Source organism: Gobio gobio (genome assembly GCF_949357685.1).
Source record: "Gobio gobio genome assembly, chromosome: 13".
NCBI classification, from domain to species: Eukaryota; Metazoa; Chordata; class Actinopteri; order Cypriniformes; family Gobionidae; genus Gobio; species Gobio gobio.
In genome coordinates, this window is record NC_137106.1 from 19,343,263 (window position 1) to 19,370,603 (window position 27,341).

General features: G+C 38.3%; 2 protein-coding genes across 3 annotated transcripts; both read right to left on the minus strand.

Annotated features, from left to right (window-relative positions):
• Window positions 1–8,219: 8,219 nt before the first annotated feature.
• On the minus strand, window positions 8,220–18,704 carry tedc1 (tubulin epsilon and delta complex 1). Its single transcript, XM_079833372.1, has 8 exons — window positions 18,524–18,704; window positions 17,420–17,510; window positions 17,128–17,339; window positions 14,440–14,625; window positions 14,259–14,348; window positions 12,147–12,233; window positions 9,602–9,808; window positions 8,220–8,777 (listed from the first exon to the last, which is right to left on the minus strand). Exons 1-8 carry the CDS (start codon window positions 18,653–18,655, stop codon window positions 8,415–8,417), a joined length of 1,368 nt encoding a protein of 455 aa, XP_079689498.1. The 5' UTR covers window positions 18,656–18,704; the 3' UTR covers window positions 8,220–8,414.
• A 1,441-nt stretch (window positions 18,705–20,145) lies between these two features.
• Window positions 20,146–25,448, minus strand: dnal1 (dynein, axonemal, light chain 1). Of its 2 annotated transcripts, XR_013817772.1 has the most exons (9): window positions 25,415–25,447; window positions 24,822–24,860; window positions 24,574–24,683; window positions 24,402–24,457; window positions 24,267–24,322; window positions 24,063–24,189; window positions 23,529–23,672; window positions 21,783–23,458; window positions 20,146–21,682 (listed from the first exon to the last, which is right to left on the minus strand). XR_013817772.1 is itself a non-coding variant. In XM_079833360.1 (8 exons), exons 1-8 carry the CDS (start codon window positions 25,415–25,417, stop codon window positions 23,409–23,411), a joined length of 585 nt encoding a protein of 194 aa, XP_079689486.1. In that variant the 5' UTR covers window positions 25,418–25,448; the 3' UTR covers window positions 20,146–23,408. The 2 variants fall into 2 exon arrangements, 1 of the variants encoding a protein (XP_079689486.1); XM_079833360.1 differs by having other exon boundaries at window positions 20,146–23,458; window positions 25,415–25,448.
• Window positions 25,449–27,341: the final 1,893 nt, after the last annotated feature.

The following is a 27,341-nucleotide window of genomic DNA, read 5'->3' on the forward strand; positions in this document are numbered from 1 at the left end:
CTTTCCGGAGATGGCAAGAACTGAGGGATTTGAAAAGTTGTAAAAGCATTGCAGAGATTGTGTTTTATTACTGGAGAGTAATATATTTTATTCTGGGGCACCATACAAGATCTCACCTCGTGGGGCATCAATGATCATGAGGAAGGTGAGGGATCAGCCCAGACACGGCAGGACCTGTTCAATGACCTGAAGAGAGCTGGGACTGCAGTCTCAAAGAAAACCATTAGTAACACACTACGCCGTCATGGATTAAAATTCTGCAGCGCATGCAAGGTCCCCCTGCTCAAGCCAGCGCATGTCCAGGCCCATCTGAAGTTTGCCAATGACCATCTGGATGATCCAGAGGAATGGGAGAAGGTCATGTGGTCTGATGAGACAAAAATAGAGTTTTTTGGTCTAAACTCCACTCGCCGTGTTTGGAGGAAGAAGAAGGATGAGTGCAACCCCAAGAACACCATCCCAACCGTGAAGCATGGAGGTGGAAACATCATTCTTTGGGGATGCTTTTCTTCAAAGGGGACAGAACGACTGCACCGTATTGAGGGGAGGATGGATGGGGCCATGAATCGCGAGATCTTGGCCAACAATCTCCTTCCCTCAGTAAGAGCATTGAAGATAGGTCTTGGCTGTGTCTTCCAGCATGACAACGACCCGAAACACACAGCCAGGGCAACTAAGTAGTGGCTCCGTAAGAAGCATCTCAAGGTCCCGGAGTGGCCTAGCCAGTGTCCAGACCTGAACCCAATAGAAAATCTTTGGAGGGAGCAGAAAGTCCGTATTACCCAGCGACAGCCCCGAAACCTGAAGGGTTGTATGGAGGAGTGGGCCAAAAACCCTGCTTCAGTGTGTGCAAACCTGGTCAAGAACTACAGGAAACATATTTTATTTTATGTATTTATTTGATTGGGACAGTGCATGTTAATGAACAAACATGGAATACATGCATGTAAACATGCCGGATTGTAGCCAAAGGCTAATTTCCATCCGTAGTCCCACGGGCTAAGATCACACAGGTCACAAAAACATTACAGAAATAAAATGTACATCTATATAAAGTACATCGTTTATCAATAAGTTATCAAAAGTCCTATAAACAATATTCACAAAAGACTCAAAAATTAATTCAGCTTCACAAACACTCATCCATGTACACATTACGAAATACAAAATTTAAAATAGCATACAACATACTCACTAACGTGTGCAACTTTGGTTTGCCCATAACCATTTTTTCAACTGGACTTTAAACAAGCTATATGTAGGGCATTCTCTCAGTGTTCGAGGAAGACTATTCCACAGGTTCCCACCTCGGACAGACAGGACCGTCTGACCGAAGGTGGTGTACCTGTGGGGTATTATCACGTCTCCTCTGGTGGAGGCTTGCGTGGTCCTCTGTGAAATTTCTTTAGTTTTGATAAAATCCTTCAGTGGTAGAGGAGCGAGGGAATGTAAAACCTTGTATATCAGACAGACCATTTTCAAATTGATCATATTTTGAATATCCAATAGTCTATGTTTTTTTAAGACATGACAGTAGTGGTGGGATAGCGATTTTTTTTTAATCAAATATTTTTAATGCCTTTTTATAGAGACTTTCTATGGTTTGAAGTGTTGTGGGGCATGCAAGAGACCATGTAGTCAAGCAATAGTCAAAATGAGAAATAATCATTGAATAAAAATGTTTTAGCAGCACCCACAGTTAAATTATTTCAAATATGTCTGAAATTTTGAAGATTAAATTTGACTACCTGTGCTACTTTTTTTACATGACTTTTGAAGCAAAATGTTGGATCAAGGACTACCCCAAGATATTTAAATTCTGAGGCCAAGTCAAGTTCCATTCCATTTAGAAAGACATTTGATCTGGTTACTTCGACGTGACGTTTTGAAAAGTACACACAGTTTTTCTGGTGTTCAACATGAGGCATGAATCCTTGAGCCAGTTCTGCACATAGAATAAAGCAACTGTGAGATCAACAGCTGCTTGTTGAATAGTTTTTGCTTGAGTGTAAATTACTGCGTCATCCGCGTACATCTGCGAGAAGACGTTTGGACATGAATTTGGTAGGTTATTAATAAAAAGAGAGAACAGAACTGGCCCAAGGATAGACCCCTGTGGGACACCAACTCCAGAATCTAAACAAAGGAGATTTGACACCATCTACATCTACCGAATTGTAGTCGATGTAATGAGGGTTGGACATTTTCCAAATGGGCCGTCAACAGTCTGACTACCCACTTCTCCGCTATCTTTGATATAACGGGAAGTATGCTGATAGGTCTATAGTTGGACATGTCTGTTGTAGCACCTGATTTAAATATTGGTGTCACTGCAGCCACTTTCCAATCTGCAGGGACTATAGAATGGTTAAAGGACATATTAAGAAGATGGGTGATTGGACGTACCAGAGGGTCCTTGTACTCTTTCAAAAGATGTATATTAATACCAAATGCATCAAGGGCTTTTGAATTTTTCATGCCAGTAATTATTTTTGTTACTTCATAGTCTGAAATTTCAGTGATTTTGAATACAGACTGATGTGGATCAGTAACATTGTCAGAACACAGAGATGAAGCAAAATGCTGCGTAATCTCTTTCACAGAATTTATAAAGAAACTGTTGAGATTGGTGGCTATGGAAAGTGGATCTTTAATAATTGAGTCATTAATTTTAAGCTCCATTTCCTTTATTATTTTTATTTGTTTGTCGGCCAAGCAGTTTATTTAGATTTTGCCATACCAATTTTCCATTGCCGTTTGCATTCTCTATTACTTTAATGAAAAAGTTAGCTTTGGCCCGTCTCAGGCTCTGTGTTACCTTGTTTCGCATGTGGGTAAACTTCTGACGGTCTGTTATCAGACCTGATTTCAAAAATTGCTTTAACAGCAGGTCTAGCTCTAGCTGACATCAGATTTTAACATTCTTTATTCAGCCATGGCAAGTGGCACCTTTTTTTTTCGTTTATATCTCCCTCTGCTCGAATGGGTTGAAATAACATCCTTCAGAGAATTAATACATTTACGGCTACAAAATTCAGGATTATTACCAGACAGGATTGTATCCCAGTCCAGTGATGACAGAGCTGTGGCCACATTTTGTCGTTGACTGTTATAAACTCACAGGGAGACCTGTTATTTGTGGAATTAAAAAAAAATCACTATTAACCCTCGACTTGGACAGTTTCCTAGAAAAAAGTATAATCTGATGATCTCAGATTGATCTCTGCAATTGCAAACAAAGGTTTCTGTACCAAATATTAAGTTCTGATTTTCTGATGTATCAAATACTTATGTCATGCAATAAAATGCAAATGAATTACTTAAAAATCATACAATTTGATTTTCTGGATTTTTGTTTTAGATCTCGTCACTCACAGTTGAGGAGAGTACCTATGATAAAAATTACAGACTTCTTCATGCTTTGTAAGTGGGCAAACCTGCAAAATCGGCAGTGTATCAAATCCTTGTTCTCCCCACTGTGGCTTATCTACTTTGAAAGGTCATTTCATTATTGGTTGTTGTAGTTTTATTTACAAGAACGTATTGTGCCTATTAATGGATATAGCTTCATTAAAGTCTTCAGCTAGTCAGCTTGAGATCCTTTCCATCTAAACTGCTTGTATCTCTATCCTAGTAGTGAAAGTTTTATGAACAGTACGATGACCATATTCATCCAGTCACGCAGAGCCGAAACACAACCAAAACAATGTTCTTCTTTGCATGCAATAATATTTTAAGCGGAAAAATAATTTTAAAATTTACTTTCGTAAATGTCTTTTTTCTCTTTCTCAAGTTTTCACGTACCCCTAGCACTCTCTCGTGTCCCCCTTTGAAAACCCCTTGCACTACAACATCAGCGGAGGTGTTCAGAAAAGATTTTCGGTGAATTACTACGCTAGCATCTCCCAATAAATCAGGCTTTCTGTACCTGTATTAGATGAACTCATAAACATTTTTCCACCCTGAAGTACTTTCTTATCTGCATTATGTCCCTGAGCTGCGGAGGCTGCTGTACTCCATGTTTTATGAGGGGTTCAAACCCTCCGCCTGCGGTAAACTCTTCATTTTTCCGCTGTCACTATATCTGCCACTGGCGGTTAGATGGCTTTTGTGTTCTTACACCTTTGAAAAAAGATGAAAGCGAGGCATCATCCCTCTGTACCAAACACCTCGGCTTCATTAATTAGTCTGATGCATCCCTGCTTGCACACACCGTTCAGATCTCCAAGAAAACTCGGAGTCGTGCCCCCTCGAACCCCCCGTCTGCAAAAGAAACACAATTTAGCCAATTAAACAGATACATACCAAGGCGATTCTTGCAAAACGCTCTGTAGTTCTGCACTGTGGGTTCTTAGCGAGGCCCCATTGTACATCAGGGTTCTCAAGGGTAAAGCGGTCTGCTCTAACTCCATGAAGGATGGCTCAAGTCTCTTTCCAGCAGAGTGCCTTTCGGAGCCATCACGGCAACGCCTTCTCTAATGGCCTCCTGTCTAAATGAGCGGCGGTGAAGTGTGCAGCGGTGCCGCACTGACCCTGTCGCCATCCATTAGGCACAGTGCCTTTGGAAACACTGTCTGTCTGTGCCACGCTCTCATTTGTGGCATTGCAGTATCATGTTCATCCCCAGATGGAAGCTGCCGTTTTGTAATAAGTAAAGAGTGCTAGGACTGGCTTGGATGTGTACTGGAAGAATGACTTTGGACCTGCAGGGACGGGTCTAATAAGGCTTCTGACTGAGAGGACTAACAGACAGTGCAGTGATTTTGGGCCTGCGTCTGCAGCACATTAGCGTAACGCCAATATGAGACATGTGCTGAGCTTCCACACAGACAGCCAACTGTGATTTCTGGGTTTCCACATTAGGGAGTAGTTCCTTTGATAACAGACATAAATTATAAAAGTTATTGGAGAAATTATTACAGCCAGCACTTGATCATCATAAAATTTACATAAGGCAAGGGACCATATTTATATCCAAATGGTAAATGATTTACAAATCCCAATAGCCTGATCCCATTAGGATTTGTAAGCATTTAATTTGAGCATAGTGTTTACACATACTGTACATACAATATGGATGTATTGGTTGTAAAGTGTAAACATTGTTTTTGATTCAGTAATGATTAAATGATGATAGAAGCTAGTTTTGGATAAAGCGATGGCACCTGATATCACATGGAAGAATGAAAAATTTATGTGAAATAAGGTAAATATGTTAAATAAATGGTATAAAGCTGAACATATTTAATTACATTAAAATCCACTATTCTATTCCATTAATTCAATATTCTATTAACCAAAAAGCATTTGTAAATATTTGTGGATTATGTAAAATGCAGTAGCTATGAATAATGCATTATGAAAGGTATTCATATTTGCAGATTCCTTGTTACATCTGAAACTGGCTGTCTGTCATGTTTTAATGCATAATGCTTTCTAAAGCTGTAACAGTGTATTCAAACGTATTATACTTACTAGTATTACAATTATTCATGCATTAAAAATTCTCTTAAAATGCATATATATACACACTCACCTAAAGGATTATTAGGAACACCTGTTCAAATTCTCATTAATGCAATTATCTAATCAACCAATCACATGGCAGTTGCTTCAATGCATTTAGGGGTGTGGTCCTGGTCAAGACAATCTCCTGAACTCCAAACTGAATGTCAGAATGGGAAAGAAAGGTGATTTAAGCAATTTTGAGCGTGGCATGGTTGTTGGTGCCAGACGGGCCGGTCTGAGTATTTCACAATCTGCTCAGTTACTGGGATTTTCACGCACAACCATTTCTAGGGTTTACAAAGAATGGTGTGAAAAGGGAAAAACATCCAGTATGCGGCAGTCCTGTGGGCGAAAATGCCTTGTTGATGCTAGAGGTCAGAGGAGAATGGGCCGACTGATTCAAACTGATCGAAGAGCAACTTTGACTGAAATAACCACTCGTTACAACCGAGGTATGCAGCAAAGCATTTGTGAAGCCACAACACGCACAACCTTGAGGCGGATGGGCTACAACAGCAGAAGACTCCACCGGGTACCACTCATCTCCACTACAAATAGGAAAAAGAGGCTACAATTTGCACAAGCTCACCAAAATTGGACAGTTGAAGACTGGAAAAATGTTGCCTGGTCTGATGAGTCTCGATTTCTGTTGAGACATTCAGATGGTAGAGTCAGAATTTGGCGTAAACAGAATGAGAACATGGATCCATCATGCCTTGTTACCACTGTGCAGGCTGGTGCTGGTGGTGTAATGGTGTGGGGGATGTTTTCTTGGCACACTTTAGGCCCCTTAGTGCCAATTGGGCATCGTTTAAATGCCACGGCCTACCTGAGCATTGTTTCTGACCATGTCCATCCCTTTATGACCACCATGTACCCATCCTCTGATGGCTACTTCCAGCAGGATAATGCACCATGTCACAAAGCTCGAATCATTTCAAATTGGTTTCTTGAACATGACAATGAGTTCACTGTACTAAAATGGCCCCCACAGTCACCAGATCTCAACCCAATAGAGCATCTTTGGGATGTGGTGGAACGGGAGCTTCGTGCCCTGGATGTGCATCCCACAAATCTCCATCAACTGTAAGATGTTATCCTATCAATATGGGCCAACATTTCTAAAGAATGCTTTCAGCTCCTTGTTGAATCAATGCCACGTAGATTTAAGGCAGTTCTGAAGGCGAAAGGGGGTCAAACACAGTATTAGTATGGTGTTCCTAATAATCCTTTAGGTGAGTGTAGTTACTACAGGTAAATATAGTAATACTGTAGGTAAATAATAATTATTAACAATAAATATATAGTATAACAAAAACTATATATGGTATATCAATTATATTAAAGTGCTTCAAACAAAAATCTCTTAAAGATTTGATGTCACTAACCTGGCAAACATTGGGAGATTCAGATTTCCACTTTGTTTCCAAGCAGACTGATAAAAAACCTGTGTGCACTTAATCAGGGAAGTACAAATCAGCCGCTCAGATTAGAGCTTGCCAGATGAGAAAGTTCTTTCCAGCTTTGTCTGCAATATGCATTAAACAGTGCATTGAACGGACTGTGTGGTCGGCTTGATTGCCATCTGAAGCTGAGACTACGGTGTAATTGTAAAGTAATTGCGACCCCAAAAGATGACAAGTCGTTCACTATTTTATATTGTTTCATAAAAGCCTATATTGTAAAATACAGAGCTGATTATAAGCAAGCACAAAAACCAGTAGAGTGAAAACTCTACTTGCAGATGCAGTGCAGAAACACATTACACAAGTGTGAAAATAAGCAACCTATTAACACTGATGCCAAAAAGAAAATGTGTCACTCAGACCCGTTTCACACACCTGCGGCATCTAATTATTGAAACATTCATCAGAGAGCTGCAGATGGTAAAGAACCCACCCACACCAGCTCTTGGCTTGACATTGGCTGACCCTCTTGACAATACAGCATAATTATAACCTGGAATTTCAGCTACACAAGTCTTGGTTCATTTAGAGCACACATCAAACAACAGGGAAATGTGTGTCTGTGTGTTTGCATTCCCTCAGTTGTAAACAGCAATTCTGGCCTAGATAAGGAGGCCGAAGGTAATGGAGAGAAAATCCTTTTAGAACTCGTCATGCTCTGTACAGCGTCTAGATTAGGATTTCCGCTTATAATCCTAATGAAAATCAGTGTTGGAAATGACTTTCTTAATCAGCTAATACTGTGGCCTGTGCCAGCTTCTTTAGTTTGCCCAACAGCTCATGTTATCTTGCACACCTAGTTTGTTTACAGCTTTCCAAATGTAATTGAGACCACACCAACTGGCTGGTAGTAACAGACTTGGCCTTGAAAAGGCGAAATCCTCTCATGTTATGAACCGCTCAGTAAAATTGGGTTTGGATCTCAGCAGGGAGCTGCTAATCATTACTGGTGTTTGATTTTCCCCAAACTTCGATCCTAACTTTCACAGGTTCTGAAAGCAACAGAAAGAATGACCTACTTTGGAAACTGTGGGCCGTTCTGCACAGAAGTAGCAGACATTAAAAAAATGTGTTCAAAAATGTCTTCCATTTCCTCTAGCACTCCACAAAGTACACAAAAGTAATAAGGGGTCATCCTTTTAGTTGAGTCGGAATCATTAGAGTTGTTTTTCGGAGCGTGGCTTGATGCATTTTCGGTAATCAAAATAATCTTTTTCATTTCAAGGATTCAAGTATAGACGAAATGCCCTTGAATAAAGTGTATTTATTGTCCAAAGACAGACATTCACATTGCAGCAGGCACATTTAAATACAAAAATTGACTGCAAAATATTCTCTCTTTAGAATTCCACAGAAAAAAACTAAACTATAATATGTTCACCTTGTTTTGTCCAATTTTATGTCAGGATGCCAGTGCATGTAATGACACAAAAAGTGTGTTTATCTCTTAATTGGTGGGATGAGGACCACCCCCTCTATTGTGCTGGCCTTTCTCTGCAAGTCCACTCTCATATTTTGCCTCAATCCCTCCAGCTGCCATTGCAGTACAGCCTCCCTCTCCCTCAGCTCGGCCAGAGCCGTCGATGCCTGGAGCTTCCCAGCTGTCACTGCCAGGCCAGGCTCTCCATTGTAGAATCTGTGAGGTGGCTTTGTGGGCTGTGGATCTTGGAGACATGGCAAAAAGCCACTTGATGTGATTGCGGAGGTGTTAGTAAGATGTGGACCCTCTAAAGAGCCTGCAACCTTCTTCTCCACCTCCATTCTCTGCCTCTCAGAGAGCCGAGAAGCCCCCTGAAGTCCCCCCTAATGAGAACGAGAGCTTGATAAGACTGACGATCTCAACAGACTGGAATACTGATCAAACATCAAAAAGATACTAATATCAAAATGAAAGGTATTGCGGCAGCCCAGATGATCAATTACAGGGGAGCATATCCCAATGTATATCTCTTGCATCACAAGGAATGTGTTTAGAATTCATGTGAAGAAAGTTCAGTCTCAGACGTTCAGAATAAGACCGTAGCCATAGCAGGCGGCCATTTATCATAATTGGTTAGATCTGTGGTTTTACCACATCACAAAGACCACCTAATTATCCATCGGACCCACCACATCGAATGAAGTGTAATTTATTCAGGCAATACAAGAATGCAATGATGAGATGACCTAGTTTTTATCATTCTTTTAGCACTATTCTCCCTCATTATCGGGTTATTAAGACACCTCTGAAGTCTGCTGGTAGAACCTTTGAACAGGTAATAAAACACGTTACACATGCATAGAACAAATCATTTGCCTTGGGGAATTGGAACCTATGGAAACCCAAAGAATATTACTATTAATAATAATAAGTCATTAATAAACAACATAAATAGCACAAAATGACCATTTTGTCACTATTTTTTTGTGTATTGCTGGGACAGATAGAGAAATAAAAGGATGATGTGATAAACACATCAATGTGTTTATATAAATCTTAAAACTTAGACTGTCAACATCTCAAGCACCAAAACTGACAAGAGCTTGAATTTTAAAACTTCATACAGTGAAATTCTGGCCTTATTATAAGTTGAAGCCTTCCCGTCTGCACATATGCAGGTGGATCTCACCTACGGTTGGGTCATTACCTGTGAGGTGAGTGTGAGAGTGGACTGCTCTATTCTTCTGGCTCTCAGTTCTGTCTGCAGCCTTAGCAGCATCTTGTCAAGTTGTCTGACTGCTCTCCTGGTCTTGTCGCCGTGGGGACACCTCACTGTGACAGCCCGCTCCCCAGGTGGCCAGTCGGCAGGCTCCATCTCGGACACATCGGCGAGGGAGCTGTCGATTACGCTGTCCTGCACGAAGACAATGGCATGAGTGCAACAGGTCTGTCAGGAAACACTTCTGCATCAATTGAGATGCACTGTGCTCAAGCCATGCCAGATCAGTGAGTTCTGCTAAAAGAATTATATCTCTTTGGAATCATTTACTAAAGAGCTATCAGAAGACTTTCTCAGAAGGTTCTCATTTACAACCAAAACATGCATACTGTGTAGTTTATTTTTTGTCAGGTTTTTTCTCTAAAGGGAACCCCTGGTGTTAAAACTTGTAAGGCTTAATATAACTTAAATGATGTCTCTTACTGAAATATGTAGTAGAAAACCCATACAAGTAAAAAAAAAAATCCACATCGTTTTATATATATTTTGGACAAAGGGGGGGGGCGCCATTTTGTTTTGTTTGGGTGTGCAGTCGATGACGTCAAACGGTTGCACTCGGCGAGCAACTGCCGCTACCTGTAGCTATTTTTACCACAACTTTATCAAGACTTAGACGATGCCACATTGTGCGGCTTTTGGCTGTCCTTTTCAGTCGAAGGGCAACAGGAGAAGTGACGTCTTCACTGCTTTCCTAGCGACAAGAACAGGAGAAAAAAAATGGGAAGATGCCTGTGGCCGAACAAAACTTCCTAAAGACCCACGTCTCTGTTCTCTCCACTTTAACCCTGACGACTTCAGTCTGTGTTTACAGAGTCACACACATCTACTGACCACTGTATTATCGAGTGCTGAAATTGAATAAGACATCTTTAAATAAAGCATAACAACTGAGAAGAAAAAAAGTCCTCAGATGCCATGTTCGTTATTTACAGCATTAATTCAATCTTGAACCGATAAATAAACAGAAGTTAGTGTTGCATGATGTTTACTTTACAGAGTTGCATGAAACAGTCATGACTTGCAAGTTAATCTCTCCAACGATGCATCATACTTTGGTAGTTAATCAGCAATTTATGCCATTGTACGGTATTGCAACTTAGATTGTGACTGCTGTGTTATACAAGTAAGACCAAACTAATAGGAAACACACCAGACACTCTTGTGATTGGCTGTTATTTCTGATAAATTTTCTCTGGTATGGACAGACAAAATGCTTGTCGCTATATTCTCGTTGCATTACATTTAGTTAGGCCACGGTGTTGGCGTGAATGGGCCTTAAGGAGTTTAGAATAAACTAATAACCCTACGTATGAGCAATAATAACAGCAAGCACGACTGATTGTTTTCTTGTTGAAACAGTTCAGCTACAACAACATGTCCCAACACTTCAGAATAACCATCAAAGTGTTTTGGGTAGCCAATCCAGATTTCTCAAAGTCAGACTTTGTGTGAGCACCTCCAAAGAAAATCGATTATTTAAGAACCTGTGCTAATCAACAGCGGCTCAACCAATATCTGAAGCTTAAGAGCTGCTTCCATCACTGTGTGGACAGTGACAAAACAATCCTGCCCAAATAGCACTCCATCCCCAAAATGTTTGGCTTTCATCAAGGTCTATAGATTTCCCATTGACGCAGTTGGCATGCTATTTGATTTCCATTCCTTTATTTCCTCTTCTTTGGACCGGGGAACTTTTGTCTGCATTTTAAAAGTCTAGATTGAATTTCTCAGTAAAAGGCACCAAAATGTAATTAATAGGCTTTAAAGTATTTTTACAACACAATTTGATAGTAGTTATTGCAATTCAGTGAAACCTCACAATGCGCTTTATTCTGATTGGGCATCTTATATAGACTTATATTGAGGTACAACATAACAATTGAGAGAAAAGTAATTATTTCAATAGTCGGATGTGCTGGAAGTGAGAAAAGAAAAGCCCTCCACCATTTGTCCAACTCAAAGACACCCATGAGCTCACCACTCTTACTGAATAGCAGTTAAAACATCCCTTTTTACTTCAAAATTCACAATGAGAGTGAAAAATGAAAACCCTGCCAAGTGCTCAGGACCCACTCCTGCTAGCCGGGGACTTCTTTACAACTTCATTTCAAATTGGAGAGGTGCCAGCATGAGTAAGGGCTCTTGTCTGCCAGATTCAGAGTCCTGGAGCAACCATGCATCACTGTGAGTGACAACTCAAAGCTAGGCAAGGTTACTGCGGGAAGACCGGTAGTATGGCTCTCTACAACACTTTATACAAATACTATACAAGTTCAATTTAGCTTCATTTGGTAACTTTTCGGAATAAGCTAATTTGGTAGTGTTGAAAATCTCCCACATCTGTCTCAATGAACTGGCCATGCATAAATACCTGGGGCTGAACAGCGATGTGACAGCGTGAACAAACTGAATTTTAAATAAAGGAGCGCGAGTTTGAATCCCAAATTAATTCCTGCATGGAACACAGACATACCATCCAGCACCAGAATAAATGCTCGTGGAGTTTCCAATCCATATACGCCTCCAGAATCCCATTCAGCGCTTGTATCCGCTCCAGCTCCTGAAATAAAATGTAACAAAAAAAAATCCTGATTACACGCAGGGTAGCGCTGTTTTAAAAACAATAAAACCCAGTGTCCTACAGTGCAAGTACAGTGTTGTGCACACTTGGCAGCTGCTTTTATCTGTACTCAGGGGCAATTTTTCCCTGTAGGAGCTCGGCTAATACCTCACGTCTCTGCGGTTAGACAGAAGCGCTCCAGGGACTTAGGCTGATAACTCCTCTCAGCACCCCACACAGGCTGAAGGGCAATGGGGAGGGAGAGATCCCTGAGCTGCCCACCATAACTTACACGGCTTGAGAAGAGAGATCTATTAGCCTGTGTCTGAACACATCCCACATTGTATACTTCACACACTCAGAAGTGACAGTCCAAGGACTAGAATAACTGAGAAAACTATTAGTTAGTATTATAGGCAAGACACCCCAGACATGCAATCTGAAATCTTTGCTCATGGGCGCTTGGCTAACACACACTAACATCATGAGAAGTGAGCCCTATAAGAAGAATTGGACACTCGTAATACATCTAATATAATAGTTATGCCATTAAGTTGACCAATGACGTTTCAGTATGCCAATTTCATGCCTGCTACACGGGTGACTATCTGTGTGTATGACTGTACATAGCACTCCTAACCAGGTGCAGCATGGCACGGTTTCAGGGAAGAGATTTGTTTCTTAACACTGAATCAGGGTTTGCTGTGCAATTACACAAAAACAATACAATCAGAATTTTTTTTATATGTAATATACAGGTTAGAGACAGCTTTTACTGCCAGTGCATCGATTTAAAGCATAGTAGCAAAATGGCAATAGGGGTGAGTTTTAGTCATTTATACAAATCAGCTCTTACAACCGTCCATTCCCATTAGGCGATTCAAAACATTGTTTAATTTGCTTAAAAGCTTTTTAATTAAATTAGTTTTATTAAAATGAATTTGATTGCTCTTCATTAATTTAATTGGTCAAAAATACAGTAAAACAGTAATATTGTGAAATACAATTAAAAAAATACCTGGTTTCTGACTTTTTTTCAGTCTTCAGTCACATGATCCTTCAGAAATCATTCTAATGTGCTCAAGAACATTTCTTATTATCAATGTTGAAACCAGTTTGTGCCGTTTAATACTTTTGTGGAAAATTTATACATATTGCTGTGTTGTATTATTACGTTTTAATGGGTTCTCATAAATAAAAACATAATTTCTCCTTACTACTTCTTGCACTAAACATTTTGCTTCTACTTGCCACAATGGCTGTTCAAAATAAACATTCCTCTGATTAGGAAAAAAGGAATCCAAGACCTAGGTAGCAGCATTTATAAAACACACACACACTCATTATGTCATTTTCACATAATGTCTCTTATTCTCATCTTTCACTCACTTTTTCTATACCCACTTGTCCTTTTTCACACTTTAAAACACTCTAAACAACCTGCCTGACAAAAACAGCCCCTTCGTTAGATGTCAGAAGAGAGACTTTTTCGCTGAGATAAAATACTCCTAAAAAAGCCTCTAAAGAGCAAAGGAAAAAGGAAAGGAACAGGAGAGTGTGGGCCTTTTGACTTTAAAGATCAAGATCGACACTCTTCAAACAAGCAAGATTTCCCACCTTGTCAATCTGTCACACCAAAGAACAGGGCGGCAGGTACATAGAGTTGGATGCTTCATTACAGCTTTCTCCAGAATAAGCCAAGGAATGAAAAGCACATTGACAGCTGCATGCAATCATTCGCCGATTGAAATGAGCTTGTTACCTAGCTTACGGCGGTTATTATCGAGCGCTGATCACCATATGCTCTGATGACGGATAGAAGCACTTAACATTCACCAAAGGAATACAAATGCGATGAGAAATCTCTGGAGAGATCTAATTTAGTAAAGGTGTGACTTGTCATGTATTAACAATGATCAGAGGGTTGAACTCGTAACACTTGCCTAGTGTTTAATGCAGAAATCCTAAGACCTACATGACCTCATGCCGATATTTCATTAAAATATTCCAGTGTTTTCACGTCACCTTGTCAAGTGCAGTTGATGTCGTGTTGCTTTGATGGGAACCAGTGACATGAGGCTGACAGACAGCAGAGGGGCTGATATTGGAGATAACCTAGAGAAAAAGATCACAGGATATTATTTCATTTCTGCATTTACATCCAAATATGCTGTTTTTCATCATTATAATGTGTTGAGTGACTTGCCCTATGAGTGAATTTGGACCTCTCTTCCTGGGCTGAAAGTAAGCTCTTCCATTGGAGCCTTAGTTTTCCATGCTGCCACCGCAGTGCCTGTAGTACCTGATCCGTCTTCACTGTGCAATCCTCTCCTGGTCCACATGCCACAACATCATCCTGTCCATGTATTAGACCTTGGGGGATCTTACATGTCTACAAACATATTAGGAAAAATCATAACAATAACTTTCAAGCATCATTTTATTAGAGCTGAAACAACATCTGGAGGCAAACATACAAATCCCACAATAAAGAAAACCTTTAGTAGATTAAGGTTTTATGATTTAACCCCAGGGGAGACGTGAACCCCGAACTGTTTTCAGGGGAGATTTTGCTTTTGCCTTGTAAAACCCATAAAACAGAAAATCACAATTTGATCTTTTTTTTGTAGTTTGTAATTAACAACTAATTGTAATTAACAGCTTAAAGGCATAGTATGTAATATATTTTGATTAAAATATCCAAAAAACATGTAGAAAATATAGAACAATGTTATATATTTTGACTTGTGAACTTACATTATCCCAAATGTAGGAGCCAGTGTTAATGTAAATGTATTTCGGGCTGTCACCAGGTGGGGACAGTATGTGACAGTGTTTTTTACACAGAGTTAGTAGGCTTGGTGGAGGGAACATATACAGTTTTTACCACACAAACACTGGAAGTTGGCTGTCCAAAAACTACATTAGTCTAAAACTAATTTAGTGTCTGCATTGCAGTAAGTGTGCGTAAAACGTGCGTTGCATTGCCAAGCCATCAGCAGCTATAGGAGTTGCTGTAACAGCAAATGTTTCCAAGAATGTTTTAAATCCAGAGAAATAAAAAAAATGTATCAGGACACGGACCGCCAATCAATGACATCATACCCGCGTTTCCTTCTATTTTTTTTATTTTGTAGAAACCATGGAAACACCAAAGACGCTTTAATATATTATGTGTTTTATTAGACATGTGAGCAACTGTTTGGATACATTCATCGACAGAAAATTCATTCTTATATAGCTCAACACAGTTAGTCTTGTTGTTTTAATCTCAGCGAGTACCATGTTTTACCATGCCTAATATCGATCTATCTTACTACAGAGTGCAACAAGTGTCTCATAGTAGCCACCAAGCGAACGCATAGAGTAGCATTATAACATAACTTTCAACACACTCAGATGTATCTAATATGATTAAACAGCACTGCGTTACTCCACATACGTATGAACGGAAGAAGTGGAAGCGGTTGTCCCCATAAAAGCTCCGCGAAATCAAGGTATCATATCAAGCTACGCATTTGTTTTGAAGAAGCGACCCCTGGTGGCGAAAAATTACATATTGTGGCTTTAAAATGTTCATTTAAATTAAGGAATTAAGCAATTGTTTGAATGACAACCATAGCAGTATATACATTACCGGTAAGATTTTTTTTTTTTTTTATAATTCTCTCACCAAGGCTGCATTTATTTGATCAAAAATACAGTAAAAACAGTAATATTGAGAAATTATTACAATTCAAAGTAACTGTTTACTATTCTAACAATGTAATGTATTCCTGTCATGGCAATGCTGAATTTTCAGCAGCCATTACTCCACTCTTCAGTGTCACATGATCCTTCAGGAATCATTCTGATATGCTGATTTTCTGCTCAATATGCTGATTTATGTGCACATATAGAAAGACACCATACAGATGTAGATGTGTGCAGGACTTGTTTTAAGAACAATGCCACACTCCTTTTTTTGTTCTGTAGTGTCTAATGCTGGTATTGAATAACAGATTCTGTATTTTTCACCCAGTTTGCTTCTTTTTTGTTATAATGGGCATTCATTTTATTAAACTGATGATACTAATATATAAATAAAAACTGTAGTTAGAAAGAATTCATTTATGGTTTACTGTAATGTTAGGTTGTGATGGTGTGCAAGACAAAAAAGGTTTGGAAACACTGACTGAACCAAATAATAAATGTTAAATGGATAAAAAAAATAAAACAGGATTGTAATTCATTCTGTTCCATTTCAATTTTTTTAATTAAAAAGATCAGGGTGTTCTGAGTGGTTTCTAGCTTACTAGCTTATCAGACAAAAGAGGTGACGAATCTAAAATGCCATACCATTCGGGGTTTCAGGCTGATGTATATTTAAGGTTAATATTGTTAACCTTAGGGATGAGCAATAGAGATGCTCGACTTAGTAAGCACCATTGAACAGATTAAACGGACACATAGAAAGTCTCCATTAGATTAAAGTTTTAGGACTTAACCAATTAGACTTTCAAGAAGAGTGAAACATATTTAAAATTGATCCTAAAAGCAAACAGGATTTTATTCTTGCGTTCCATTCATGATTGCTTTTTATTAGAAAGTCAATTACATTAGTCAACCAAGAGCAAACGGAATCACAAGTTAATGGTTTAGTGTCTCAGTCTTGTGTACTGTTCTTAAGAGGCTGCTGAAATGATTTCAATAACAATGTTGATTTTTTTTAAAGAATAACCAGTCCTGTCTGTGTGCATCACTCTGCATAAAATGCAGTGTTCATCTGCTCTCTGCTGGCCTTATATAGAATAACATTTGATATACAAACTTTACATTTTTTTATTTACTAAATTCTATTAAAATGAATTAGTCATCCCTCCCTTGATCAAATCACCAAAACTCAAGGGCTCACCGTTGGTGCAGATGAGAGCATGTCTAACTGGTGAACCTTCTCTGCCAGCAGGACGTCCAGCAGATTCCCAGATGACAGCACCCAGCCGAACGCCAGGAGCAGATCTCGGCTCCCCACCTCTTCTATGTGACAGGGTGGCCGGGGCCCCACCACCCACGGGGCCGCATAGCCACAGTGCCACAGAGCACTCCTCACAAACAGCAGCTGCATGTCTGCAAGCACAACACTGCTGGTTGTACAAACAATAATGTATCACACATGGACTGATGTTATGGGCAATGATTCATTTTACCAAAGTCTTTAGAGTCCCGACAGTGGCACGCACAATCCAGTGCAAAGGCTCTCTGCAGAAGCTTACTTAACAAACTCCACATGTCCAGTGCCTAAATGCAAAGCATATTTTTGAGCACACCAAACAAGGTTTATCTAGTTAACGATGACTTATCTATCCAATTATCCTAAATCAAATTAAAGAGAGGGAGAGGAAGGGAGAAAGAAGTGGTACCATAGTGCAATAAGGGTATCAGAGGGTAACACACATATAGGTAAACCAAACATTATTCAGACACCAGAGATATATATATATATATATATATATATATATAATTTTTTTTTTTTACTAGTGGGCACAGGACACTTTAGTTCATTTATGTAAGTGAGGATAGCAAAATAATAATCTTCATACAGTGGACTACCGGTAAAATCGATAAAGATTTGGGACCATTTGGGAAGTTATTCAGACACTTTGACCTGACCATGTTCTGCTTAAGTGTTTTTTCTTCAATTGTTAATGCAACCTTTTACACCACAGACTGAACAAAAATTGGTTGACCTAAAATGGTATTATCTAATTGTGTACTCAAATTTAACAGCTGATTGGTTGATTGTAATCCATTACATACCTTTCTATCAAAGTTATCTGACATTATCAAGTTGAATTTGTCCTGACACAGTTTAACTCTGAGTTCTGTCATATTGTATTACCATTTTCTAAACTATAGCGAATAAACTGTGATAATGTGAGAACATTTTGAAGGTGTCTGAATACATTTTTGGTTTGTCTGTGTGTAACGTTACGTCTGGTTCGCTATCTTTTTGAGGACTCTCCTAGACGTAATGTTTTTTATACTGTCCAAACTGTACTAAGCCTACCCATCACAGAAAACCTTCTGCGTTTTTACATTTACATTTATAAGCTCGTTTCCTCATGGGGACCTCAATTTAGCTCCCACAGGACACGAGTCCACATGAGCCCCCAGTGGGATAGAAAAATATGAACACACATAAACAAAAGCATGGTATTATTGTAATAAATACTTTATTTAAGCTGCTTATGTTATACAAGCACTTCGGCAGGAAATAAAAGAAATAGCCACCCATGTAAGTTAGATCTTACCGAATCTTTTCTATTGAATTTGGCTCTTCTGAAAGCCTCGGCTGTCGGGATCGACTCGACGTTTAACCCAGACAGTAGTTTACAGAGAGAAGTGATGACTTCTTTCACTTTAACACTCTTTTCGCGCTGCATTTTCTTCGTGTAGTAGTTAGTATGTTGACAGCCTTGACGGTCGTCGTTAGGCAACAGCCACTTCCTAGTTGGGTGATATTTACGCCGTTTTGATTAGTTGCTGTTTTGGCGCGCTTCATGACTGGCGTGAATCCTGACCAATAGGAATTGTAGGCAGCCCACCACGATGACGTCTGCCGCATTACAAGTCAGTATGCAGAAATACTGCAGTGCAAAACTCTGACATGAAGATTTATTTTGAAACCTTACAAGGACTAAGAACTATGGACATTTACAAAATAATTAAATTCCTCTTCTTTATTTTGAGTACACATGTACCCTTTTCTGTTACTTGTTTCTTCCCCTTCTTTCTCTTTAATATGTGATTTTTTTCTTCTTCTTTTATATGATCTTACGATAACGTTACCTGATGTTAAACATTTCTATTAATGTTTTATGATGTTATGGAATTATTTGAAGTTTTAAATGTGAAACATATGCCTCTTCTGAAATGTTACATGTATATTTTTGGAGAGAAAAAAATACTTTTTTACATATTTTATTTATGTAGCTATATGTTTATTTTATTTTCCGCGCCATGATACCCTTTATATTTAAAATGTAGAAAAACATTCTCAAAGGATCTGAAAGAAGAGGAACAACATTTTCTTCATATTTTGTGATTATGTAAAGTTTATGATAACTGGGTAATGAACTGAATACACAATAATAATCATCATAGGTAAAAAAAAAAAAAATTAAATTGAATTGTATTTTTTGCTAGGCGTAAAGTCAGATGAACAAAACAATTAAGATTGTGTAAAACTTTACTTCTTAAAGAACTTTACTGCCCCCTACTGTTAAATGCTTGTCGTTCATCTCCTGAATGATTATAATGATCATGAGTGGTAAGAAAACATTATCCGAGGTTTTTTTTTATTTTTATATATTTAATTTTCATGCTAATTTCTAGTCACTATTAAATATCTTTGCATCTGCCTGAAAACTAGTTATAACATGTAAAAGGTAAAAAAAAGTTTTTGTGTTTTATGCAGGGCAAAACAACCCTTTATAAAACACAAAAAAGGATCCAATAGATGTGGGAGCTGAATACATAAACAAAACAAAAACAAGATGACAACAACCAGATAAAATGTATGTTGGAAATCATCTAAGCTTCTTTATTAACACTCATAACTTAAAACTGAAGATCCCACTGGTTACAAATGCATCAATATGGGATACTTTGTACACCCCCTCGTAAGTTAAACCCTATTTCTTCTGACGTTTAGCCACCAGAATTTCAAGAGCCCGCTTCCTGTGTTTTGCTGCATGTCTCAGCCTTGCCCGTTTTTCTTCCTCCAAGGCAACCCTCTTGCAACCTCCTCCTGCCTACTGTGTTGCCGTCTGGCTTTGTCTGTTGCTCCAGCAGATTTAATACAGCCTAATTATTATATGTTGTCATGGTCACGCAGAAGACGCATTTATTTTCATTTTTTATTTATTTTTTTATGACCCTGTAATACCACTCTTCACAAAACAAGAAAGAAAATATAGCAATATAACTTTTGGCCAAAATAGTGTTTTTTTTTATTTATAGAAAAACAGTAAAAAAAAAAAAAAAAAAAAACAATTGTTAACACATGAGGGATCAAAAAAAAACATGCTAATTTAAAACAAAAAAGATTTAATCACATTCATTAAATTGTCAACAGGAAAATACGTCTTTTAAGTGTCTTTATTTGGCCTCAGTACACTGAAGTTACTCTATGGAGACATGCTACAAAGTGTTTAATTGCTCTCAATGAGCAATTTGCTTTCAGTACATGTGTAAACAATACAGTAATGAAACTGTATGGCAGCAGAATAATTGCCAATTAGGGGTTTTGCTTACTGTAAATTATTGAAAAAAATATGCTTTTTAGAAAATGCATTTAATTAAAATGGTCCTTTGTATAGTCATTAATAAACTTCAGATACATAGAATCTTTTTAAGCAGCCTCCTAATAGAGACATACCAAAGCATAGCACCACTAAAGAGGTTTTGGGTTATAGCTTGTCATACCCTTGATGCATCTATCCATCCAGTTTTGTATTTGCTTGCATTTTACTGTTACAATTTAACAAGTTATTGGTCACCCAGAAAAGCACAATGTAAAAAAGTTTGAGTCATTAACCTTTTTCTGAATTGCTAAAACAAATTTCTCGAAACCATCACCCAATTTCTCAAAATCTTAAAACACAAAACCAAATCCTCAAACTACATTGAAAGAAAATCTGACTCTCAGAAAAAAACTCAAACCCATTTTATCTGTGCTCAAAAATCAAATAATGCTTTCAGATCATCGTTGTGTGTAAAAAATGACAACTGTGTTATAGTTGTGTTTAACTTTAATACAAGTGCATCACAGTGCAATATGTGTTTAAATGAGTGAGTTAAAGATTATTTAGAGTTTCGCAAAAAAGAGTGAGATTTGCATGGTGTCTAACTGCCTGAACTTGTCTAAATGTGATTATTTGACAAATTGGCTTAGGCTATTGAGAATTTGGTTCTGAGAATGGGCTTTAGTGTTTTAGCAATTAAGAAAAAATGATGGGCCTTATTTTAACGATCTAAGTGCATGGTCTAAAGCACACGGCGCAAGTGCAATTAGGGTCTAAAAGGGTTGTACCTAGTCTCTTAGGCTGCGTCCGAAACCTGGAAAATGCTGCCCTTCGGAGGACACATTTCAAGGCAGGAAGGCACCAAGGCACGTCCGAATCTAATGTTAGCTTCACTTCCTGTCTCCAGAGAGACCTTCATCTGATCGATTTTTGAAGGCAGCATAAATGTATCCTTCGCTGCCTTTGATATCCCACAATCCTGTGCGTTCCATTCTGTGACAGTTGAGCTGGAAAAAAAAGATGGCGTCCGAAAGTTGCGTTTGCTGGTCAGTTTGTGTGTAAATGTACGTTTTTTACCAACATTTTCTAATTCTGATGTCATTTCTAGTGAGAAATTACAAATGTAGTAATTCAATATGTGTTTAGTTCTCACTAAAGCTCTCTCTATTTTGCTATAGATCATTAAACGGTTAAGTTACACTGCCTAAGAAGTCTGTCCGAAATTAGTTTCGTGAGGTGCCTTCATGCACAAACGCTGCCTTACAAGTCATTGTCTGATAAGGCAGCGAGGCAACGAGTCAGCTGCCTAGGTTTTCGGACGCAGCCATAATGAGTCATTGGTGTGTTTTGGGTGTAAACTGCAATAAACCAATCAAAGTGTCATCTCCCATTCCCTTTAAAAGCCAGTTGTGCTTGCACCATGGGGGATTCACTATTTACATGGTGAAATTTGCGAGCGGAAAGAAATAAAACTTCTCCAGAGAGTAATCCTTTCATTTTTAATATTAAAAAATGTTTGTGAGCTGCTGCGTGTCCCTGTGTGTGTAATAAGCAGAGTGTACATGCGTTGTGGACCCGCCTATAGGTGCATATTTGTAACACGCTCTATAAATAAATAAAAAAATATTGCGCCATTGACTTTAGACCTGGTTTCAGTTGGTCAATGGTGCAGTCATTTTCAGTTGCCTCAAAATAGCAACGCACCCAACAATGTGCCTGAACACACCTCATTTTCAGACCAGCACGCCCATGGGCGAACAGATGGGTGCAAATGCACTTTCTATTTAAACAACGTGGTGCAGGATGTGAAAATGATAACTGCGTTGGGCTGAAACTAGCAAAAACCACTTGCGTCACACCTGGCGCCACATTGCATCGTGTGTATGATAGGGCCCTATAACTTTTAATATGTCCATCATGTGGTAATATATAAATTAACTGGTTATTCAAGTCAAAAATATTATTCAATACAAGTTATATTAAATTAATAAAGTGATTTTTAAGGGATAGAAAAAGTAGAAATAATTATTTGAGGTAACAATGGCACGCATCAATTATTTTACAGAGTAAGTAATTAGTACCATCAAAAATGTCCTTCTGCACGACCCATAAATTATGATTATGTATCGCCGCTTGTGCTAAGGCTAACAAAACGCGGGTCAAGTGTGTGCTTTTCAAATCTTTTCAAAAAGAGTTAAAGCTCAAGAAAGTGGACATAGCTTTTTATCTTAATTTGTAATAAATACTAGGGATGCACCGAATCCAGATTTTTGGGGTTCAGCCGAATACCGAATCCACTGGTTAAGATTCGGTCGAATCCAAAACCGAATACCGAATCCTTCTCCCATCCTTAGTCCATTATCAAAGTAAACACATTAACGAAGTAAACAACGTCCACAGCAGCGTAGGGATGCTATTGACCATTAAACCATTAACAGAAAGTAAGAACTTTGACAGATTAATACTACCAGTTAAACGGTTTAAATGTTTTTAACACTTTTTTGTTTGTTTGTTTTTTGGTGCATGGTTAAGAAAAATATGCTGTATAGCGTTATGTGTTCACTCACGGAGAGCGTCGACATGTGCAACCACAAACCAGATATATCTTGCAAAATGAAGCAATGGAAAAGCTTACTGTGTGGGACCATTTCGACAGAAAAATACAGCAGTAGTACAAGCTCCTGACTGGTGGAAAGCAAATGAACGGCGCTTCCCGAGGCTGGAAACCGAACCCCGTCAAAAAGCCCAATATTCGGCCGAATCCGAACCCGAATCCTGGATTCGGTGCATCCCTAATATTATATTATGCAAATATTGTACAAACTTTTTAACAGTAAAAATGCTGGTGTTTGAACAGTAAAAATGCTTTAGAAAATTAAATGAAATTGCATTAACTCTCCCCTTCAGCTTCCTCCTCTTCTCGTTTGATGACGGGGATCCCTAAAAATGAAAATGGATTTTAACATATGAACTTTTTTTTTTTTCATGTTTTAACAGATATGACACTTACCATCTAGCTTTTTAAGTTTGGGAAGCCTCTTAGTAGCCTCTTCTATCCAGTTGCCATCAGCGCCTGCATACTTTTCTTCTAATGGGTTCCCCACAAAGACAAGGTCCACCAATGATGGAAGATCTGCCATCTTCAGAAACTCACCTAAGGAACAAACAGCCTCATGAAATCCTCGTCGTTTAAAGGAATAGTTCACCCACAAATTTACATTTCTGTCATCATTTACCCACTCTCAAGTCGTTCCAAACCCTAATGAATTTCTTTTTTTCTGAATAATAAGATATTTTGAAGAATAATGGTTAACCAAACAGTTGATGGACCCCATTGCCTTTCATAGTATGGGAAACGAATACTATGGTGTCAGTGGTGTCCATCAACTGTTTGGTTACCGACATTCTTCAAAATATCCTCTTTTGTGTTCAGCAGAAGAAAGAAATGAATACAGGTTTGGAACAACATGAGGGAGAGTATCCCTTTAAGTACCATGACTAAGCTGCTATCAGACTCTCAGAAGAGTCTATTTTCCATGCTCACCCCACTCCTTGACCAAGTTGTTGGACATGTATAACACTTTGAGTTTCTTCATGACATGAATTCCCTTCAGTTTTTCTATGAGATTATAAGAGATCCACAGCTCCTCCAGAGTATCACCTACTGCCTCCTGTGGGGGTCAGATAAGGTGTGTCAATTATCTCTGAATTCTTCAAGTTATCATTAATGTTCTGTTACTTTACTTACAAGTCCGTTAAGGTTTTTGATGTTATTCCGCCCCAAGGACAATATCTTGAGGTTCTCTGGGAGAGAAATGCAATAAGCCGTTCAGCGATCATGACGAATGCACTTGACAGTTTTGCATCTGAAGGGAGTACTTACTTAGTCCGTTCAAGTTGGCAATTTTTTCAATACAGTTTGTAGACAGGGATAATCTCCTAGGCAGGACAGAATATACAATGAAGTTATAATAGGGAGTTATTATATCTGACACACATGGAAGCTGGTCTATAAGAAAACATAGTAAAAATTGGAGATGTATATTTAGACTCACTCGCAGTTGACAAGATTAGAGAGCGTTGCGTCCATTTTTTCAATGGGAGGGATCTGACCATAAATCTTTACTGCCGTGGCCTCGCTCGCCTTTTCGCCTGTTTTCTCCTCCTTGTAACAACCAAGTGAAATCAATAAACATGATTAATAGTAAACAGATAATAACCTACAGTTTATACTAGGAATGTGTAATGGGTTAAAACTTGGAAAAAGTTCATCTACAAACAAAATTAGTAATAAAGGTTTTACCCATTTCGCCAGGGCCTCTTTAATAGTTGTTGCTTTTGCCTGAAAACACATAACATAATAACTTGATTGATTGGTCACGGAAAGGTAAGATAATGTAAAAAAAAATAATAATAATAATAGCCGAAAACAATAATAACATTTATTTTTGTCTGGATCTTTACAAATATGCTAACGTTACTAACGTATTATGTTATTAAAATCACCAGCTCATTCATTAATGAATAACAGATGCTAACTTACAACAAGCTCGCTATCCTCTAGACATTACGTTGGGACATAGTCTGTCACAATTTGTACATCTTACCCTAATATTAATACTAAGTTTAATACCTAATAAACAAATAACTTTGCACATTTTAAACCTAACCAGCTAATGTCTAACAGCTAGCAAGGCGGCTAAATGTTTATCTGCTGTAACTGCCTGACTCAAGTGATGATGACTATTGAAGCGGCTTGTATTTGCAGCCTGAGTAATGTCCTCTTTTCTTTATAAACAGCAAACGCTTGTTTTCCTTATTTAGAACAATGCATTATGCAACCATTAACGTCGCATAATACAGTGTATTAAAGGCACAAACAGGATGGGAACTCACCATGTTGTTCTTTACGGTTGCTATGGAACAAAGCGCGTGCGCAAAGTGATGTTGTTTCCTACGAGCACGAGCAGTGAATCTGCCTGACAACACAAACAACCCGCTGGTCGCGTTGCCATGTGAATAGATTACTAAATAATTGCATTGACTTAATAACTTAATAATGATTCGCGGTATCGCTGGAATGAAAATAGAAAAATACTGAAAATAAAAAAAGTACAAATAATAAATCTTACAAAAATCACCGTGACGTCACAACAATAATAGACGTTCTTCCGGGTGGCAAAAGCCGAAGTGTTCCTATGGCAACGCTAGTAAATTGCTTGGAAGGCAGTCCCACCGTCCGTCGGCACTCGGCACGGCGGTAGCCTAATCTACCTTTCAACAGGTACGTTGATTCAAAAACATTAACTCTCGGAGGAAGCTTTAACTGAATACATTTAGGCTTTTTACCATATAAAGACCATTAAATGAAATACTAATGTAAGTCCGTCTTGCAGGACTGGTTCAAGTTCATAGGGATCACAGAATCACGGTGTGATTCCACAGTCATACCACTGGGTGGGAGTGATGTAACAATGATTACAGTCATACTCAATCTGTGTGTGTGTGTGTGTGTGTGTGTGTGTGTGCGTGTGTGTGGTCCTGGTAAACCCTATGTTGTGAGAACATACAAAGTAATCTTTGACCTTGTGGGGACATTTTTGGTCCCCATGAGGTAAACAGCTTATAAATCATGATGTTTTTTTGAAAATGTAAAAATGCGGGTTGTGTTTTAGGAGTAGGGTTAGGGGATAGCACATATAGTTATGTAATAGTATTTATGTAATTTGTTATTATGTATATGGAAAGTCCCCATATAACATAGAAAACCCAATGTGTGTGTGTGTGTGTGTGAGAGAGAGAGAGAGAGAGAGAGATTTAACCCATACCTTTATTAAATCAGTATCAATAACAAGGAAACCATCAACAACTGATTATCACAAAAACATGCAGCACAGCAAAAGACAGATATCGTTCCGTTTATTCTAAGCTCGTGCTTGTCTCGATTTAAAAGCTTGAGCTCTTGAAAGCAGGGTTGATTCTGATTTGCTGTGTTTTTATCTTTTATCAGCTGGATAAGATCGTTCTGAAAGTGATTCCAATTATATCTTTTCTCTGTGCCGTTATCGTATTCTGTGGTATGAACTACTCTTCTTCTACTCTTCTTCTTTAAACTATTCTTTAATATTGAGAAAAAGTGTATAAACTATTTGACCTATCTTTATTTTTATCATTCTTAATGTGACCGGGCCTTAAATCCCCCCAATCACTGTACAAAAAAAATCCTCATTAAAACACCACTGTAATAATCTCTCCAAATCCTGCATCTCTTTAAATTTAACTGAGATAACTAATGCAAGCCTTAAACAGAAGGCATATACTATCCAGTGTTGGGGGTAACACATTACAAGTAATGCAAGTTATGTAATCAGATTTCTTTTTTCAAGTAACTAGTATTTACAATAAAATATCTGAGTTACTTTTTTAAATAAGTAACTCAAGCTACTTTTTGTACATTTATTGACTGTCATCTCTTCTGTCCCCATGTTGAGAGAAATCGTGATTAAGTGCGGAGGCGTTGCGCAGTGTGAACATATTGTAGGCTAGTTCTAGACTAATGTGAACATGCATTTACTCATCTCCCTTGCACAAAAACAGATTTAGTATTTCTCAAAATGTACTTTATGTATACACTTATATGTATTTAATCTTACTTTATTAACCAATGTATTTGCTGTTGACCACTAATGATCCAATTCAACCATACTAATAAGCAAAAATTACTTTAAATAAAAATCACATTTGTTTCTTTTTTTTTATTGAAGTAACTGAAGTACCACAGCTGAAAGGTTTGTTTGAGCCGCGCCCTCTACTGTACAGATGT

Coding starts and splice junctions, on each gene's coding strand:
- tedc1 (XM_079833372.1), bottom strand. CDS start 18,655: ATGCAGCGCGAAAAGAGTGTTAAAGTGAAAGAAGTCATCACTTCTCTC. Junction 17,340..17,419: donor TCGGGACTCTAAAGACTTTG/GTAAAATGAATC, acceptor TTGTGCTTGCAG/ACATGCAGCTGCTGTTTGTG. Junction 14,349..14,439: donor GGTCCAAATTCACTCATAGG/GCAAGTCACTCA, acceptor CTTTTTCTCTAG/GTTATCTCCAATATCAGCCC.
- dnal1 (XM_079833360.1), bottom strand. Junction 24,458..24,573: donor TCTAATCTTGTCAACTGCGA/GTGAGTCTAAAT, acceptor TGTCCTGCCTAG/GAGATTATCCCTGTCTACAA. Junction 23,459..23,528: donor CAAACTTAAAAAGCTAGATG/GTAAGTGTCATA, acceptor TTTCATTTTTAG/GGATCCCCGTCATCAAACGA.